At 44.5% G+C, this 17,190-nt stretch overlaps 2 protein-coding genes across 17 annotated transcripts in view; one reads left to right on the plus strand and one right to left on the minus strand.

Moving 5' to 3' along the window:
- Nucleotides 1–15,306, plus strand: part of GPR39 (G protein-coupled receptor 39) — a 262,173-nt gene extending 246,867 nt beyond the window's left edge. For all 5 annotated transcript variants that reach the window (XM_086350191.1, XM_086350221.1, XM_086350245.1 and 2 more), the window contains one exon: nt 13,847–15,306. In XM_086350191.1, coding sequence (XP_086206317.1) covers nt 13,847–14,210 — 364 coding nt within the window. In that variant the 3' untranslated portion in view covers nt 14,211–15,306. The remainder of the gene's footprint in view (nt 1–13,846) is intronic.
- The window catches only part of LYPD1 (LY6/PLAUR domain containing 1), a 70,070-nt gene continuing 58,516 nt past the window's right edge, over nt 5,637–17,190 (minus strand). For 9 of the 12 annotated variants that reach the window (XM_086350305.1, XM_086350285.1, XM_086350321.1 and 6 more), the window contains one exon: nt 5,637–15,027. In XM_086350305.1, coding sequence (XP_086206431.1) covers nt 14,792–15,027 — 236 coding nt within the window. In that variant the 3' untranslated portion in view covers nt 5,637–14,791. The remainder of the gene's footprint in view (nt 15,028–17,190) is intronic. The other 3 variants (XR_015145354.1, XR_015145359.1, XM_086350295.1) reach the window with 2 other exon arrangements.

The raw sequence follows: 17,190 nt of genomic DNA on the forward strand, positions 1-17,190 counted from the left end.
CTTGGGCAGGAGTGATTTTGAACCAAACCAGTGAGTGAGCTTGTGTCTCATCCAGGCATAAGATAAAGGCAGCTCCAATTAGGGATCTTACAGTGGGAGTGGAGAGAAGAGGACACAATGGGGAGGGAAAGCTGACAAGCTTAGAGAAGGACTAGATTTGGAAATGATGGGGGAAGGGGTAGAACAGGATGACTTGCAGGTTTCTAGCTAGAAAAATCAGTGCATGGTGGTAGAGCTTATTAAATTTGGGAGCAGAGGAGGGAGAGAAGGTTTCAGCAGATGGTTGGTCATTCAATTTGGACATGTCCCCGTATAAGGTGTGATGAGCTTTTCAAGCCATGATATTGAATAGGATGATGGCTGTGGATGTCTCCTGACGCTGGCTGTGTTGATTTGGGAACTGCATATCTCTGGAGACGGTATCTCAAGTCAGAGGCATGGAGAAGGTTCCCAGAAAGGGAAACTGAGATGTGTTTAGAGCTGGGACAGAGCTTGAAGGTGCTCTGCAGTTACCCAGTCCAAGCTTGCACTACTCACTTCATGACAGGACAGTAAATCACAAGACCAGTTGTTGAGGCAAGGAATAGAGACTTTATTTGGAAAGTCAGCAGACTGAAAAGATGGTAGACTAGTATCCCAAAGAATCATCTTGCCTGAGTTAGCATTAAGGCTTCTTTCATGCTAAAGGTGGACGGAGTGTTGATGCAAACTTGTTGGTGCAGGAATCCTTTGTTCTTGCAGCTGTCTGTGTAGGTCAAGTCTGGATGTTTCTGAAAACCTCCAACAAGACAAATGTTATTCTCTGCTCTGCAACTTTCATCTCTATGTGAATGGAAAAGTGTTATACCTTTAAAGGTCAGAGCCTTGAGGAGGGGCCGTCCTGTGTATTTCAGACTATAGGCAGCATGCTTAACTTACAGTAAAAGCAATAGAAAACAAAGGTTAAAGTAAAAGAAATAGATCCAATATGAAGTCAGATTTGTTCTTCTCTATTACATTGCCCTTTGGTCATCAGGCTGGGGAGACAGCAAATGAGGTAACAGATGCAGAATAGCTTTAAAAATTAAATCAGGATATTATTATTGTTGGACTGAACTGGACTTAATATGAATAATAATGTTCATGGCTGCCAATTAACTGCTACACTTGGAGAGATGATACTTAATGTTCCCAAATCTGCAAGACTATTTCCTCACAGTTCTGTTTGTCCCTCTGAAATGAAAACCCACCAGGAAGGATTTATTCTTATCATGTCATGCTACAGTAATTTCATTTTCAAATCATTAACAGGAAGGCATCCTCATCTGATCATTCTTGATACAAAACCCTATCTTAGAAGCCTGATACCGTCTCCTCTACTTTTCTGAGAGCTTTACTGATTTCAGTTAAGACCTTCAGGCCTAAATAAAACGCAAATATAAGTTTGGCTCTTTCATAAACCTCTTTTGATATCTCTCCCATCAGCTCATTTTTTTTTTTTTTTGCCTCCTGTTCTGGCATTTGGCTATAGATTGTTCCAGGAATTTCATTGCTAAGTTACAAGATATGAGCAGATAAAGGGGAGTGGAACTCATTTTCTAATTTACTTTGAAACTAAATTCTAGATTGTATTTATGGGGAGGGAAGCAGCCTATGATGAGTGAGAATAGTCTTCAACTCTGAGTTTTTTAAATGGATTTTCATAGGAAAGCATCCTTCCTCGAGCTCTTCCTGTGCCTGGGAGTGGGGGTGGGGGAGAGGTTCTTGCTTCCCATCAAATAAATCCAATCAAAAGTAAATGTTTAGCAGGAGTCTAGCCTGTCAGACTCCTATTCAAAGCTAGTTTGCTTCTTTGAATTTCATCAAGCTCCTCTTATAGTAACAGGAAAGTTTATCCTGTTTCCCTTACATGTAAAAAGGCCCCTTCAAGATGATACCTTTCCTTATCATAGAGATGTGTTAGAGGGGGTTTTTTATTTCTTGACTGTTGAGATTCTGTTATGTAACATGACACCCATCAAAAAAAATTTATTTCTGAACTTGTGGCCATTTAAATTGAAATACCTTTGAATTTGGGATTCAGAAAGCATTTGATCATTGATCCTCCTCAGGGGCTCTCCAGCTGAGGGCAAGCTGCTGGGCAGCATTTTCAACAACATGGACTCTGGACCTTGTCAACTGTGTGAGTTTGGGCAGGTCATTTAACCAATTCATATCTCAACTTTCTTATCTGTGTAATAGCCAAGAAACTAAGTAGTGGCCATCTTGTGGGGCTTATTAAATAAGCAAGTGTCAGTTAAGTGCATAAAAGAGTGTCTGAAATACATGCACAGTAGATTAACTTTAGCTGGTATTACTTCTACCCTGGGGCAGTCAGTTGGATTGTATAGTAATTGTATAGTAATACAAGTGACCATTCATTGACCATTGCTATGCTCTGTACTTTATATGCATGTATATCCTTTAGCTTTTCTTACCACAATTCCTTAAAATAGATATGGTTATTTTATCCATGTCGTGGAGATATAAGTCCATGGCCACATAGCTGGTAAATAGCAGGGCTGAGGTTCAAACCCAGGTCTGTCTGACTCCAAATCCCAGCCCTTCCCTTTTCCACCGTACCATAGCTCAGTCGGTGGACATACCCATGGGCACTGACTGGGGGTGAGGGTGTGCTGAGGGTGGAGGAGTAGATGGAGGAAAGAAGCGAAGTTCAGGGTCATTTGGAGAGGAGGACTTATTAGCCGAATTAAACAGATGACCAGATATTTATGGAGCATCCCTGCCACTTGTCATTCTTCCTGGAGAAGAATTATGTAGGGATAGGAAGTTAGGGAGGACTCCGGGTTCCTGTTTTCCCGGAATTTGAAGTTTTTCCTTCTTCTTACAGTCCTACCTTCTATCAATTTTCTTCTCTTATTACAGCCTCCACTGCTTGCCTCTCTAGCTCCTTAACCCCCCCTGCCCTCTCACCCTGTGACCTATATATGTGTGTTGAGGGAGAGAGAAATGAATCAGGGTCTCAGGGCAAAACAGCAAGAGCCCCATTTCCAAGTGGTGGAAAGACGTGTGGCCTGGAATTGAGGAGACCTAAATCTTGATCTGAATAGCAGGAAAATCCTGGTAAGGTCACAGAATTTTCTGGGCCTTATTTTTGAGTTGAGGCTTGAAAGGTGTGTGACATCCTGTGGTTCTAATCAGCGTTCTGGATCTCTTAGCTCTGGGAGCTGTCCGGATGGCAGTGAGAATGTTGATGGTAAGGTAGTGGTAGTGATAACGGGTGAAAGAGGAGATCGAGACAGTGATGATGGTAAACGTGTGCTAGAGATGGCAATGGGGGTGATGGTGGTGAAGACAGAGATGGCAGTGGAGGTCATGGTGATGGTGATGGTTTGGAGATGGTGATGATGGTGGAGGTGGTGGCGGAGGTGGAGGTGGAGGTCATGGCAGTGGAGGGACAGGTGATCACGGAGGTGCTGATGACTAATGTAAGCCCTTATCTAGCACCAGGCACTGTACTTCTTAGCACTTCATGGCCATTGTCTCAACTAATCATCCCAGCAGCTGTTGTCATCTCCATTTTGCATATAAGAAGCCTGCGCTTTAGAGATAAAATGTGAACATCCCTTGGTGGGAGAAGTTACCTAGGTCAGATGCAGGTGGAATTACAGGTGCCAGAATATATGTCTTTGGAGATTTTATGACAGACATAGAGTAGGAGGACTGTTCATCTGGGGAGTTAAATATTTTCATGTTCTGCTCTCCCCAGACCCTTTCCCTCTATAACCAAGTTGTGCCCAGATGGAAATTTAGGGTCATAACTGCAAGAGTTCTTCCTCCTGAGACCACACAGTGTATAATGTAGAAAACGTCTCCCTCCACCTTTATCAGATGCTCTTCTCAATGATTTCTCTTCTCTATGAGTTTTCCCCTTTGGTTCAAACCCTAAGCCTTATGTTTTGGGTTTGTGGCTACAGCTTCTCTCATAAAGACTTGTAGCATCTTCATGGGAGGCTGTGATTGATGGGGGTCCCTGAAGTGAAGTATTTTGGGGCAAAAGAAAATACTCCAACACGTGTCTTTTCTATATCCTATTTCTCCCGATGATCCTCACTTGTATCCTGTACCCCAGGAGGCCATCTTGGAGAGAAACAGAAGAAACAGGTTTCTAGCATGGAGAACTCAGGACTGGGGGAAAAGTGCATGGACTGGGAGACAAAAGCTACTTGTGTCTGAAGGCACAGGCCAGACCCAGACTGTCAGCCCTGTTCGCACCTCCTCCTTGGGCCTGGAGGTTCTGACCTTGCTGGATTGAAAAGGTGGTCCCTTCTTCCAAGGCCTATTCTCTCTTCCTCCTTTCCTCAGGATGGGAATGGAAATAATCCAGGCAGGGGCCCTGCATCAGGAGGCTTAGTACTGACCCCCTCTGGATGGGGAAGCTGGCTTCAGATGAATTCTATATACATGAGGTGAATGCATGTTAAATGTTCTCTTCTCCAGCCCCTCGTCTAACCTCCAACACCCACTCTCCCTCCTACGAATGTTTATTGAGCAATTACTTTGTAAAGATGTTCTATTAGGTGTTGAGGACAGGAGAGTGAAGGTGGAACATCTTGACCTCATGGAATTTATGGTCTAGTTGATGCTACAGTGTCCTGATGACAGGGGCTGGTAGTAAAGGTGCCGGTGATCTCATAGCAGGGAAAACGATAGAGCCTTGTAGAGACCAGGAAGGCTTCCTGGAGGCAGTGCCACTATGTGGAAACTTGTAGAATAAGAGCTGGAACCAGCATGGCAGTGGGGTGAGAGGAGTGGAGAGGGAGAGAGGAGGAAGAGCAGAACATGAGGACGACATGGTCCAGGCACAGGGATCAGAGTGGGGGGGGCCCGGGGACCAGAAAGAACAGACTGGGCACTTGCTTGCCCCACCTGGGCCTGGCCTGCCTCAGTCACAAGCACCCAAGGCTGGTTCTCCCAGGGTCCCAGTTGTCTCTGCACAGAGGGACCTCAAACAGGAACCAGGATCCACAGGCATGTTGACACCTATCTGCGCTCCTGAAATGCCTGTGTTGCCTCTGCTGTTTGGGCTTGGCTGAACCTGCTCCATCCATGAGTAGCTTGGTTTCATTAGGTCTGAGGGGAGCTCGTGACCAGTGCAAACACCATGAGACTACAAGGCCTGATGTTTGGACTCCTGGGCTGGGTGACCTGGGGCCTCTCTTGGCACTTCTCTGGGGCTTTTGCAGGCTCATTGGTAGTTTCATGGCTGAGGGTTTTTTTTTTTTTTTTTTTCCAGTGCTTGCATTCTGGGGTTTTAATTCTCTACTGCTTGCAAAGAACTAAATCCTATTAGAAACTGCAGCTTTTCAGCCATGAAGCAGTGTTTATAAGTGGCACAGTCATCGCCACAGGGGTGCCATGAGTTGATGATCTGGAGAGGATGGCTGGTCATCACATGATCTGTTGCCTCCCCCACATTCTTGCAGGGGGCAACACAGTCCCCATGACCACCACCCACTCCCGGGCTGTGCACTACTAGGGAGGAAGTGTTCAGCTTCTCTCATGGACTTTGGTAGTCATCCCAGACCCAAGGGTATCACTGTCAACTAATTCAGAACAGACACAGAGAAACTGATTCAGAAAGCCACACAGCTGCATACAGTTGAGACCCACATAGAAAAATATTTATTTAACAGATTCCAGTTGATCACTGACCATGCATTCATAAAGGAACAGAGGCACTAAACCACGACGACGACCCTAAATGCTGCTTACTTGGAGTGCAAGTGGGTGTCTGACAGCTCCCAGGCAGAAGGGCTTGTTTTAGAAATATTGATATTTATGTTGTTACTGCGATTTATAGTTTGTCTTCTTATATTGAAGCTTGCAGAGCAGAGTGGGATGGATGTCATGCTTAGCAAATTGCAGGCCATCTGGAATCTGGGTCCCTGGCCTCTACATAGTGGATGGAGCCACCCTGGGGATGGGGGAACCATCTTTTCCTGGGCTTCATCAAACAGCTAGGGCAGGGACAGGACATCAGACCATCTGTCTTCATGGACAGAAGCAGCCATCTGTGGCCTCTACATTACTTTAAAGCTGTGACCTGCCCTCCTCTCTGAAAACCAAATCCCAACAGCTTTTCTAGCTTCTCCCAAAGACCATTTCTCAATGGGAAGGAGAATAAGGTGGCAGATCAGTTTTAAATGAAGGTCTTTAAGCTGACAGCTCATGGGAAATGTGACTGTGAGGTGTCCAGGCAAGTCCTGGTAGGGTCAGAGGACACAGAACAGGGAGTAGCTCTTCACGTGGGGGTGTCCAGTGCACAGCCATCACCTGTGTTCCTGACACCCCATCTGCTTCCAAAGCCCCCCCTCCTACTTTCCTTTGGCAAACAGCAATGAATGGTGACCGTCCTTCCAGGAAGCCACCTGTTAGCTACTAAGGGACTTGCCTGCACGTGATGCAGTCCTCCTCAAAGCCATGGGAGAAAATGGAAGAGGTGTGTGCCAGTGACATAAGCAAGGCTGTATATGGCTTAGTTACTGTGATCTTGGGGAAAGATGGAGCGGGGAAGGGGGGAAGCAGCAGAAGGAAAAGGAATGAGAGGTGCTTCTCACTGCAGACACATGTAAGTAAAGAGAGGGGAAAGGAAAGGAGTGAGGAGAAGGAAGAGGATGGGGAAGGAAGGGGAGGAACCAGAGGGAGGGGTTTCTGAGCTACTGCCAGCTCAGAGTTCCACTCATTCAAATGTGATGCTTCAAAGGCAAGTCTGTACCAGCGATGGGGCCACACAAATGCCCACAATCCACATTCTGCTTCTATTTCTGCTTCTCTTAGGCCAGTGGTTCTCAAATTTGAGTATCAGCACCAACCAGTGGATTCTTGCCCCCAAGTCTCTGATTCAGCAGGTCTGGCTTGTAAGTTCCCAGGCAGTGCTGATGCTGCTGTTCTAGGAACCTCCTCTTTGAGAACTCTTGTCTTAGAAAGTGAAAGTCGTTCAGTTGTGTCTGACTCTTTGTGACCCCATGAACTATACAGTCCATGGAATTCTCCAGGCCAGAATACTGGAGTGGGTAGCCTTTCCCTTCTCCAGGGGATTTTCCCAACTCAGGGATCAAACCCAGGTTTCCTGCATTGCAGGTGGATTCTTTACCAGCTGAGCCACAAGGGAAGCCCAAGAATACTGGAATGGGTAGCCTATCCCTTCTCCAGCGGATCTTCCCAACCCAGGAATTGAACCAGGGTCTCCTGCATTGCAGGCACATTATTTACCTTAGAGGTTAGAGACTTAGTCTTAGAGGTTAGAGACTAAATCAATGTTGGTACTGGTTTGGGCTCCTGGAGTGAAAGTCAGAGAGTGAGATCCATGTCTCAGCTGGCTGGCAAGAGCAGACTGGCAAACACAAAGATATAAATCAAGAAAATGCTAAAACCTGTTATTGGATATACTTGTCTCTTCCTAGCTCTTCATTCAAATAGCCATATGCTTACTTTCCACTAGCAATTGTGGTTTAAATGTCAGTTGACAAGCAGATGTCCCCCACCTTTCTATGTGTGAGTTAACTTACTGCCCACAAGCCCTGATGCAGTGCTCTCTTGCCATCTCCACCCAGCCCTCTGTTCTGGCCACACTGAGCTGTGCAGCTGTCAGAAAGTGGTGTGGCCCTTGATTCCTCCATCCCCGCTTGTGCTGTGTTCTTGACCTGGCTGCCATTTTCCAGGAGAACTAACTGTTAGTTAGTCACTAAATCATTTCTGACTCTTTTGGTTCCACATGGTCTGTAGCCATGGTCCTATATCCATGGATTTCCCATGCAAGAATACTAGAGTGGGTTACTGTTGCCTTTTCTAGGTGATCTTTCAGATCCAGGGATCGAACCTGTGTTGGCAGGCGAGTTCTTTACCACTGAGCCACCAGGAAAGGTTGAACTGACCCACTCTTACTCTCCTTTGAATGTTCCCACCTGTGGGAAAGTCAGCCAGCGTTGCTCATTGCTGCCATGATGTTCTAGCCAGGGTCTGCTCTTATGACCCTTTGTAAAAAGTCACCAGACTGTGGTTGCCTTGTCCTCAGCTTTTTATCATCAGTGCCTTGGATAGGGGGTGTCTAACTCCTGCTTACTTGTGGTTAGGGTCAGGGGGAAGTTAGAATATTATAAGGCAGGAAGAGGATGGAGAACTCTACTAATCACAGAAATTTTAAATCATTCTCAACATTCCCCAAGGCTTCAGTGAGATGGGTGGAAGAGTCAATCTTTGAGATTTCTTGAAATCACACAAAATACCTTTGGCTGGAGAAAAGATTGAATTTCCAGATCTTTTCTGCTTAGTAGAAGCTATGTATTCTTTTGCAGCACATGCTTATGTAAGATAGATGGGAGGCGGGGGCAAATGGATGGACAGATGGGTGATTAGACGGTGTCCTTATATTATAGACTTGCTCATCAGGTCATCACCTGGAATCACATTTTGTTTTGCAAACCTTCTTCAGCTCCTTTGGGTAAACTTCAACTTCCTTTGGGGGGGAATATATGTACTCCAGAGCTTTATCGTGTGTCAGTTCTTGAGAGACTTGGTTTTAAAACAGAATCCAGTGTCTGAAGGTGTCATGCTAACTTTAACTGGTGTCTGACATGGACCTGCCTCTCACTGCATTCTACACTGTGAATGGTCAGCCCTTGAGTCAAAAAAAGAAAGACAAAACAATCCTACTACATTTAAAAATAATGAAAGCCTTCTTTGTCAGTCTCAGGTGGAATCCAGTGTTTGAGCAGTGTGGCAAGGTAGCAGGGGTCCTGCCACCCTGACCTGTGACATCTTTTTAGGCGAATGACTTAGCCTCAGTTCTGTCTCGTGTAGGACAAGGGAATCTCTAACTGGTCTCCAGGTTCTCTTTCTGATGACTGTAAGATGAGCCATTTCTAAGGGACTCACAAATAGTTACCTTCACTTTAAAGATTTGAAGGGAGAAGAGACAGTGTCAGATGTACGATGCTGCCACATCCCAGGCGGCATACCTTAATGCACTTCTGAAGACTAAACCAGGCAGGCTGACTCGAATGCTGTTGAAATGTCAGGCTGCAGGGTGGGACGCTGTCGGACCTCCGCATCACTTCTGTTTTTTAAACAACATTACTCTGCTGAGAATAACTCTGTGTCACCATCTAATGGCGCTTGTCAGTGTAGTGATCAAGGAGGAAAAATGGAAGTACTTTATGTGGAAAAACAGATAAGATATGAAGCTTTTCCTAAACCCGGAGTACAATACAGATCTATCAACACTTCCCTTAGAACAGTTTACCTGCTTTTTGTGACTGACTTCAGTTCACTGATCATCATTCAAGTTCACACTAAAGTCATTTATCTGCAGGCTATACATTATACCACACAGACCACAGGATTATAGGTTTTTCCAAATGTAATATACAAGACCAAATTGATTGCAGCCCAACGTAAATTGAGTCAAATCTTTAATATACTCTATTAAGGCGTGAATAAAAATTTAAAGCTTTGTCTCAGCTCTGGAGAAGCTGAGACTGGAGCTGAACTAGTTGTAAACAGCCAGCCTAAAACGTTACTGTTGGACATGGTGTTTATTCTCAGCAATGTGTCATCTAAAATAATGAACTTCTGTTTTCAAATGTAAACATGAGCGATTTACCTGTTAATATAAAACAACAATTTTATAAGGGGACTAATTTGACTCCTTCCTCCTCACCAAGGCTAACCTGTATATCGCATTGTCTATGGGCATACACTTCACGTTGGCCATCGGCTGTACCTGTGTGTCTAGTGCTCCATTTTCCTAGCACAAAATCATCTTTCAAAGCACAAGAGGAAAGGTACCAGCTATTTTCCCCACCTTCAGTTGAGATAGGGAAGTTTATTTGATCAGCTCTGGCAGGTGTTTGGCACAGTCTATGTTATTCCAGAATGATTATGCAAGGCTTAGAATGTAAAAGTGTGTGCTTTCAGAATTTAGGCTTTAAATAATTTGTCATCCCTTATAGAGAAGGCTTTATGGGAAAAGACTGGATGGACTTGGTCTATGCTATAGCTGAGAATGTGTAATGAGAAATATGATCCAGATTAAACCTTGGCTTACCTGCACTGTCAGAATCTTAGGAAGATAAATACAGGCTGGGTGGGAGCTTCCTTGGGGGTTTCCTTGGTTTGGCGGGACTCTCTGGGGATGTGGCTGGGTAGTGAACAATGGTGGGAGTGGGAAGAGGAAGAAATAAGGAGCCTTGCTGCTTTGGGGAGGGGGAATGAAGGATTACTTTAGCCACTAGCCACAGGGGCCTGGTCCCAACAGAAATATGCTGTAAGCTACACTGAGTTTCAAAGACTTAGTGAGAAAAAAATGTAAAATACTGTATAAATATTTTGATTGGTTAACACATTGAAACCATGTGTGAAATGATATTCGTGGCATACTGGATTAAAATTGATTTCACCTCTTTCTTTTTGAATGTGGTTGAGATTTTAAAATGACAATATATGGCACAGTTATGGTGGACAGTTCTACTTAATACCTGTTATGTATAGTGGGATTATGGTTCATGTTTATTTTCTTGCTTGTGTTTTATTTTTCATACTTAAAATGAGAGAAAATATTGTGTCCAAGAAAAAAAATATATAGCTTGTGGATTTTAAAGTTCAGTAAGCATGTGTCTTGGCTATAGCCCTTGGGTAACTAACCTCTGAGACTCAATATCCTCATCTATAAAATGAAGATAAGAGCAGTTTTTATCTTAGCAGTCATGAGAAATGCACAGGAAATTAGCAGAGAGTACTAAGTATTGAAACTAACAGAGAGAAAACACAGTAAGCAATTATCCTTCTTGCTTACATCTTATGACCTGTCTGATGCCTCATCTTTTAGACCTTGACCATTTCTAACTAAGTTCCTTGTTTTACTTGTTCTCCAAATTTGTATTTTCTTGCATGTCTGCTGGCTGCTGCTAAGTCGCTTCAGTCGTGTCCGACTCTGTGCGACCCCATAGACGGCAGCCCACCAGGCTCCCCCGTCCCTGGGATTCTCCAGGCAAGAACACTGGAGTGGGGTGCCATTGCCTTCTCCAATGCATGAAAGTGAAAAGTGAAAGTGAAGTCGCTCAGTCGTGTCCGACCCTCAGCGACCCCATGGACTGCAGCCCACCAGGCTCCTCCGTCCATGGGATTTTCCAGGCAAGAGTACTGGAGTGGGGTGCCATTGCCTTCTCCATCTTGCATGTCTAAACTTTGCCTTTTTCTCATCAATGGAAAATCTCTAGTCTGGTTCCCCATCTTCTGCTACTTGTTCAAACCAGGGCAGTGGTCCCTAATCTTTCTTGTACCAGGGACTGGTTTTGTGGAAGACCATTGTTTCATGGACAGAGGTTGGGGGTGTAGGGTGATTCACGTACATTACAGTTACTATTACATCAGTTCTACCTCAGATCATCAGGCATTAGATCCAAGAGGCTGGGGACCCCTGGACTGGACTAAGGTCCCCTACTTACTACTTTAACTGTTTTAGCCAGAATAGAATTCTTGCTCCAACTATAAACAAGCCACAGTCCTTCATCTGCCCTCATCCCTTGCCTCCTACCTGGGACACTGGGTCTTTTATGGAACTCTACTTCATTTGATGGGATGGTCATTCAAGGACAGTTGATACCAGGCAAAGGGGGTGAAGGTAATGGGAGAATGAGGGTCATGTGAACAAGAGACCAAGAGGACGGACAGGAGAACCAAAATTGTAGAACGTCTTTCCTCTGCCCACCCGGCTGCCTTTTCTTTCTCCTTGCTTTAGAAGCCGTACTAGGTTCAACCCACGGTAACTACAAGGTGGCTCGCTCTTGCCTCCCGAAGCACAACCTCCTACAGTGCAGTATAGCAACACATCTAAAACCCTGTGTCCAGGCTCCACATTCTAAGAAATGAGACCTTAGATGAAGATGCTTGTTACTTGCTTTCAGAAATTCAGTGGCAAGGAAGAGGAAAAAATTGAAAACTTAGTAAAGATACGTGACTTCCCTTAGGTAAAGTGAGCTACCTGGCTCCTTCACAATTAATGAAATGAACCTTTCAGTCAGAGCTACTTGAAATAAAAACAAGGAGACATGACATAAGAACACACTTGGAATAGTGCAGGTGGCTGAATGCACCCATCCCTCTTAGAGCAATGAAAAAAAAAAAAAAAAGTCCTTGATTTACTATGCAGGGTTTTTTTTTTTTTTTTTTGGATAATCAGAAAAATAATTTTTGTTCTCATCCAGCAGCTGTAACAGCTGTAGCTGTTTCAGAATGTACTCTTAAGGTGATTTTTTTTTTTTTTTTTTGCCTTTCATCAGATCAATATGTTACTTTGCCTAGTTTATTTTTAGATTTACTGAGTGTTCTGAGGGTAGAAAAGGGTAGGAAACTCAAAGGAAAGAAGCAAATTGGTTTGTATTTCAAGTTTGGGCTGAATCTGGACAGGAGAAACCCTTGGAAATTAATAAGGAAGGGGAGAAGGTTTCCTGGGCCCTCTTTGCTGACAGCTGGGATAGTGAAAGGATTTACTGGTGGGGGGACTGGGGAATTTCAGTGCCAGAGAACATAACCAGGGCCCCTCTGCCACCCTGCAAGGGATGCTCGCCTGAGTGTGTGTGGGAGGGCCAACTCCAGATGGGTAAAGAGAGCTGTTTTTCCTGGAGCATGAATGAAATATTTACTATTGATCAGAGGCAAGGAGGGGTCATTCCCAACAATCACTTCTCTGTAATTTCCTAGAAGATAAGAGGGTTTGACAATGTGAATGAATTTTTCTTCCTATTAAATTTAGGAGAGGAAGATTTTCTTAAAAATCCAAAACATAGCTCTAAGATATCAGCTGTTTATGTAGCAACTTACATTTGGTGTCTTGGCACCTACAGAGATGAGAGCACGTGCTCTGCAGGTGCCTGATCTTTGCTGTTTTGGTCACTGTGGATAAATATTGTGTGATAGCAAGTATCACACAGCATCTTTTTCTCTGTCAAGGGTTGTAAAAAGAGCAATGATGGTGTAACTCAGAATGCAAATGCATGGGCATGCAAACGTCTGTCCATGTAGTCAACTTTTGATCCTCTTGGGGGCATCCTTTTAGGACCTGATTTTTTCTGGGCCGCTACAGTGCAGCTTAGTGCAAAAGGTGGGCTAGTGAGTTATGAATCTGAAGTTAGGTATTTTCCATTATTTTTGGATAATTACCTTTTTTTCCCTGTGAGGGTGGAAGATATGACACAGCTAAAAACATCTGAAAAGAAACAGAAATGCTATTGCAGATATGAACATTGTAATTACAGGTGTGCATACCTACTAAATATATGTCCAAAACACACACTTGGTGACTCCTGGTTTTGCCTCCCCTGAAACGGAATGCACAATTAATGTCGCTAAATATAATTCTCTGTTACCAAAAGAATGCCACTTCCCTTTGTCTTCAAAATATCACTGGATCGCCTCTATGCAAACATTCTTTACAAATATTACTTCATCTGATATGGCTATACTGTATCCACCTATCTTTAAAGGACAAAACAAGATTTATGGACTACATAAAATGTTTTCTAGAACAAACAACAATGAAAACACTTTTTAAATTAACAGGTATAAATAACTTGTCTAAAGCATTTAATGGTCTTTAACATAGTCAACTCCCCTGGCCTTGAAAACAGTATTAAATTCTTTTTTGCCAGTGGCAAAAAAAAAAAAAGCCCATCAAGCACAACTTGAAAAATTGGTATCATTTGCCTGCCAGTAAGCACAGAACTGAGGGACTAAATATTTTATGGGTATTTTTTGTCATTGGCCTTATGATTTCTTTCCTCTTTCTCCTTCCCTCTTGCCTGCTCAGGGCTGATTGTTGTGACCTTGGCCGTCTGCTGGATGCCCAACCAGGTTCGGAGGATCATGGCAGCGGCCAAACCCAAGCACGACTGGACCAAGTCCTACTTCCGAGCATACATGATCCTCCTCCCCTTCTCAGACACCTTCTTCTACCTGAGCTCCGTCGTCAACCCGCTTCTGTACAACGTGTCCTCACAGCAGTTCCGAAGCGTGTTTGGGCAGGTGCTGCGCTGCCAACTGACACTGCCGCACGCCAACCAGGAGAAGCACCTGCGTGCCCACGTGGCCTCCACCATGGACAGCACCCGCTCTGCACGCCGCCCGCTCATCTTCCCGGCTTCCCAGCGCAGCAGTTCCTCTGCAAGAGCTAACATGGTTTTCTTAAGCACTTTTCACAGTGAGGCCAAGCCCGAGTCTAAACCTCAGGAGCTGAGTTGTGAGTCACCAGAACCCAACTCGGAGAGGAAACCAGCCAACCCTGCCACCAGGAATGGTTTTCAGGAGCATGAAGTGTGACTGCTGAGGAAGGCAGGCTGGACTGCTAAGCGGCACTCCTTACACGAAAGCCATGTTACCTTCACACAGCAGTGATATAAGAAACTGTGTTCCCATCAGGGACAGGAGTGGAAGACGGGCCTGGGAAGAAAGCAGCCAGCCACTAAGGGCTGATTCTGCCAGCCTGGCCTCAACTCTGATTACAGATGGGGCCAACTTGCATTCCACCTCCCTCCTTCCTTTAAGGACACACTGAAAATTCAAGCTCTATATATTCAGAGCTCACAAAGATTTTTTTTTTTTTTTTTTTACACTGAGCTCTTTGTTTCCAAAGGAACTAAAAGAACAATTCCCCTCCCTACCCAGAATAAAAGGACACCCAGAAGAATCTCGGGGAGCAGGGGGGGAGGGCAGGCCAGAAGAACAATGCAGGAGGGGCTGACATCTCCTTCTGCCTTCAGCAGTGTGCCAAGAAAAGGGCTATCTTGAGGAGCAAGATGGTGCTGGGGAGCCATGGCCGGAGGGCCGTGGCAGAACTGCTCCTTTTCTTGGGCCGGGGCCCGTTGCAAAGAGGGGTGTTGCAGCAGCTGATGCACACCGAGTTCAGTTTCCCTGGGGAGCAGAAGGATTGGTACCCAGCCGAGGCGATGAGGCAGGCTGCTGATGATGCACACGACTTGCGGTACATGATTCCTGCAACACAGACCCAAAGGAGTGAGGTTAGCCTGCCTGTGCCAGCCAAAGGACTGCAGCCCCCCCGAGTCCAAAGCCCAGGGACAGCACTTCCTTACTCCTCCCACAGCCCAGAACCTTGGTGGGTCCAGGAAAATACTCAAGGTTGTTTCCTTGAGCATCCAAAGTCTACAACCTATGCGATGAAGAAGGCAGGCCTCATTTCACTTGCTTTTGACAGTTTTTCTCAAGGCTATTTAAGATGCCAATACCAGTGAATAAAGAGCTGTTACTATCAAAGTTCATTTTTGTTTAAAGTCGGAATTCACACTGTGTACTAGACAGAGCTTTTTATTTACTTTTTTTGGTTTAAACTGTCTCATGCCAGAGAGGACGACAAGCTGAGCCTTAAGATCTTATCTCTGTTATTACTTTATAAGCGGCCACAGAGACGGCTCACAATGATGTGTTTATTAAATCCTAAATTCGCTCAATAAAGACCAAAGCCCAATGAGGATAAATGAGATCCCTCTGAAGAGGCCCTGTGGGTTCAGTGAAGGAGGGGTCTGGCTAACACTGTGCTGAGCACTGCCTCAGTCCAAGGGAAGTTTTGCCCTTAAAACATGGCCATTAGCCAAGTCAGCCCCACACAGCCAACACTTAATAACACATACTGTGTGGGCACATGGCTTTCTCAATAAAGCCGGGGGCCCATCTTGAGCTCATGTATCATGTTCAAATTGTAGCACACTTATCAAGTTAGGGTGTCTTGGATAATCATTTGACTTTATCAAGATGGGCATTTGCTCAAGTAATAGGTAAGCTTATTAAATACTTTCCTGGCTGCCAGGCATTCTCCAGATGGGTATACTAGCTCATTTACTACCTGCAACATTACAAGGGAAGCCCCTGAGATGATGCCCATTTAACAGATAGGGATAGCAAAGGAAATTTAATAACTTGTTCAAGTCACACTTCTAGAAAGCAGAGCAGCTGTGATCTGAACCAAAGATTCTGGTCCCATGCTGTCAAATCTGTAGCACTGTATATAGCAAAGTAGCCACCCATGTTAAACACAAAATGGTTTTGTTTTTCACAGCAGAGAAAACTACTTGGAAAATAGCTCTGGGTGTATGTGTGTGGCTATTTTGTATCAATGGCTTACTTTTCTTTTTGGACATAGGATGTCATGCTAAAGCTGGACCTCAAAGGGAATGCTTTGTATCCCCCTCAGACACGGAGGGTAGCAAATGGGCTACACACACACAGTCCACCAGTAGCCAGGGCTCCCCATTCCCTGGGGTTCCCAGCAGGGATGTGTGTGTGTATGCCCCTCTGATTTGGGTCCCTCCCCCTTGAGAACTGCTACTCTGGATGCTAGAGAAACAGTACACAATTGAAGTGCCAAAAACTTCCAAGTGAGAGGTAAAGAAATACTTTAGATTTACATTAAAACATGCAATTTTATGTCCTTTGTTTTCTATAACTAACTACATGTTTTTAAGAGTTGATTTTCTTACATGGTTGGAAAACCCTGGAAGGTAGCTTGCCTGGTAAGATAAAGGCCCTGGACACAGGGGGTGGGGGGGTGGGTGTGTGTGTGTGTGTGTGTGTGTTGGGGGTGGGGATTGGGGGAGCACTGCTGATTTCTAAGGAACATGCTACAGGGTGTTCCCCATTTACAGATTTCCCAGTCTCCACATTTTCTAACCATTGCCCATTTTAGAAAGTTAAATTATTACTATGTTTTTATTCTTCAATATTAAAAGCACTGTCATTTGTCACTTCAACTTCAATAAACTTTTTGCCTTTAAGTAAATTTTTAAAATTAAACAAGTACTAAATATGTCTTTCACTGTAAAGAAGTTCAGACAGATAACCTGAAAATGTTCCTTGACCTCTCACTCCAATCCTATGTCCTCCTAAGAGGTAAGCACTCTTACCAGTTTGTGATGCCTTCTTCCAGACCTACTGCTATGCACTTACATGTGTCCGTGGAGAAAAGGTGTGTGCACATGTCCTAACAGCATAACATCCTATATGCTGTATATATCTCCTATTTGCATTTTTACTTAGAACATGTGTGGGGATATATTTTTAAGTCTAACTGTATAGAACTAAGGGTAAGTGATGAGACTGGTTAGATAAGTAATGCAAGATGGGAGCCCTAATTTTTGTGACTGC

Source organism: Bos grunniens, chromosome 2 (genome assembly GCF_055505025.1).
Source record: "Bos grunniens cultivar Pamir isolate PY7600 chromosome 2, Bosgru_T2T1.0, whole genome shotgun sequence".
NCBI lineage: Eukaryota > Metazoa > Chordata > Mammalia > Artiodactyla > Bovidae > Bos > Bos grunniens.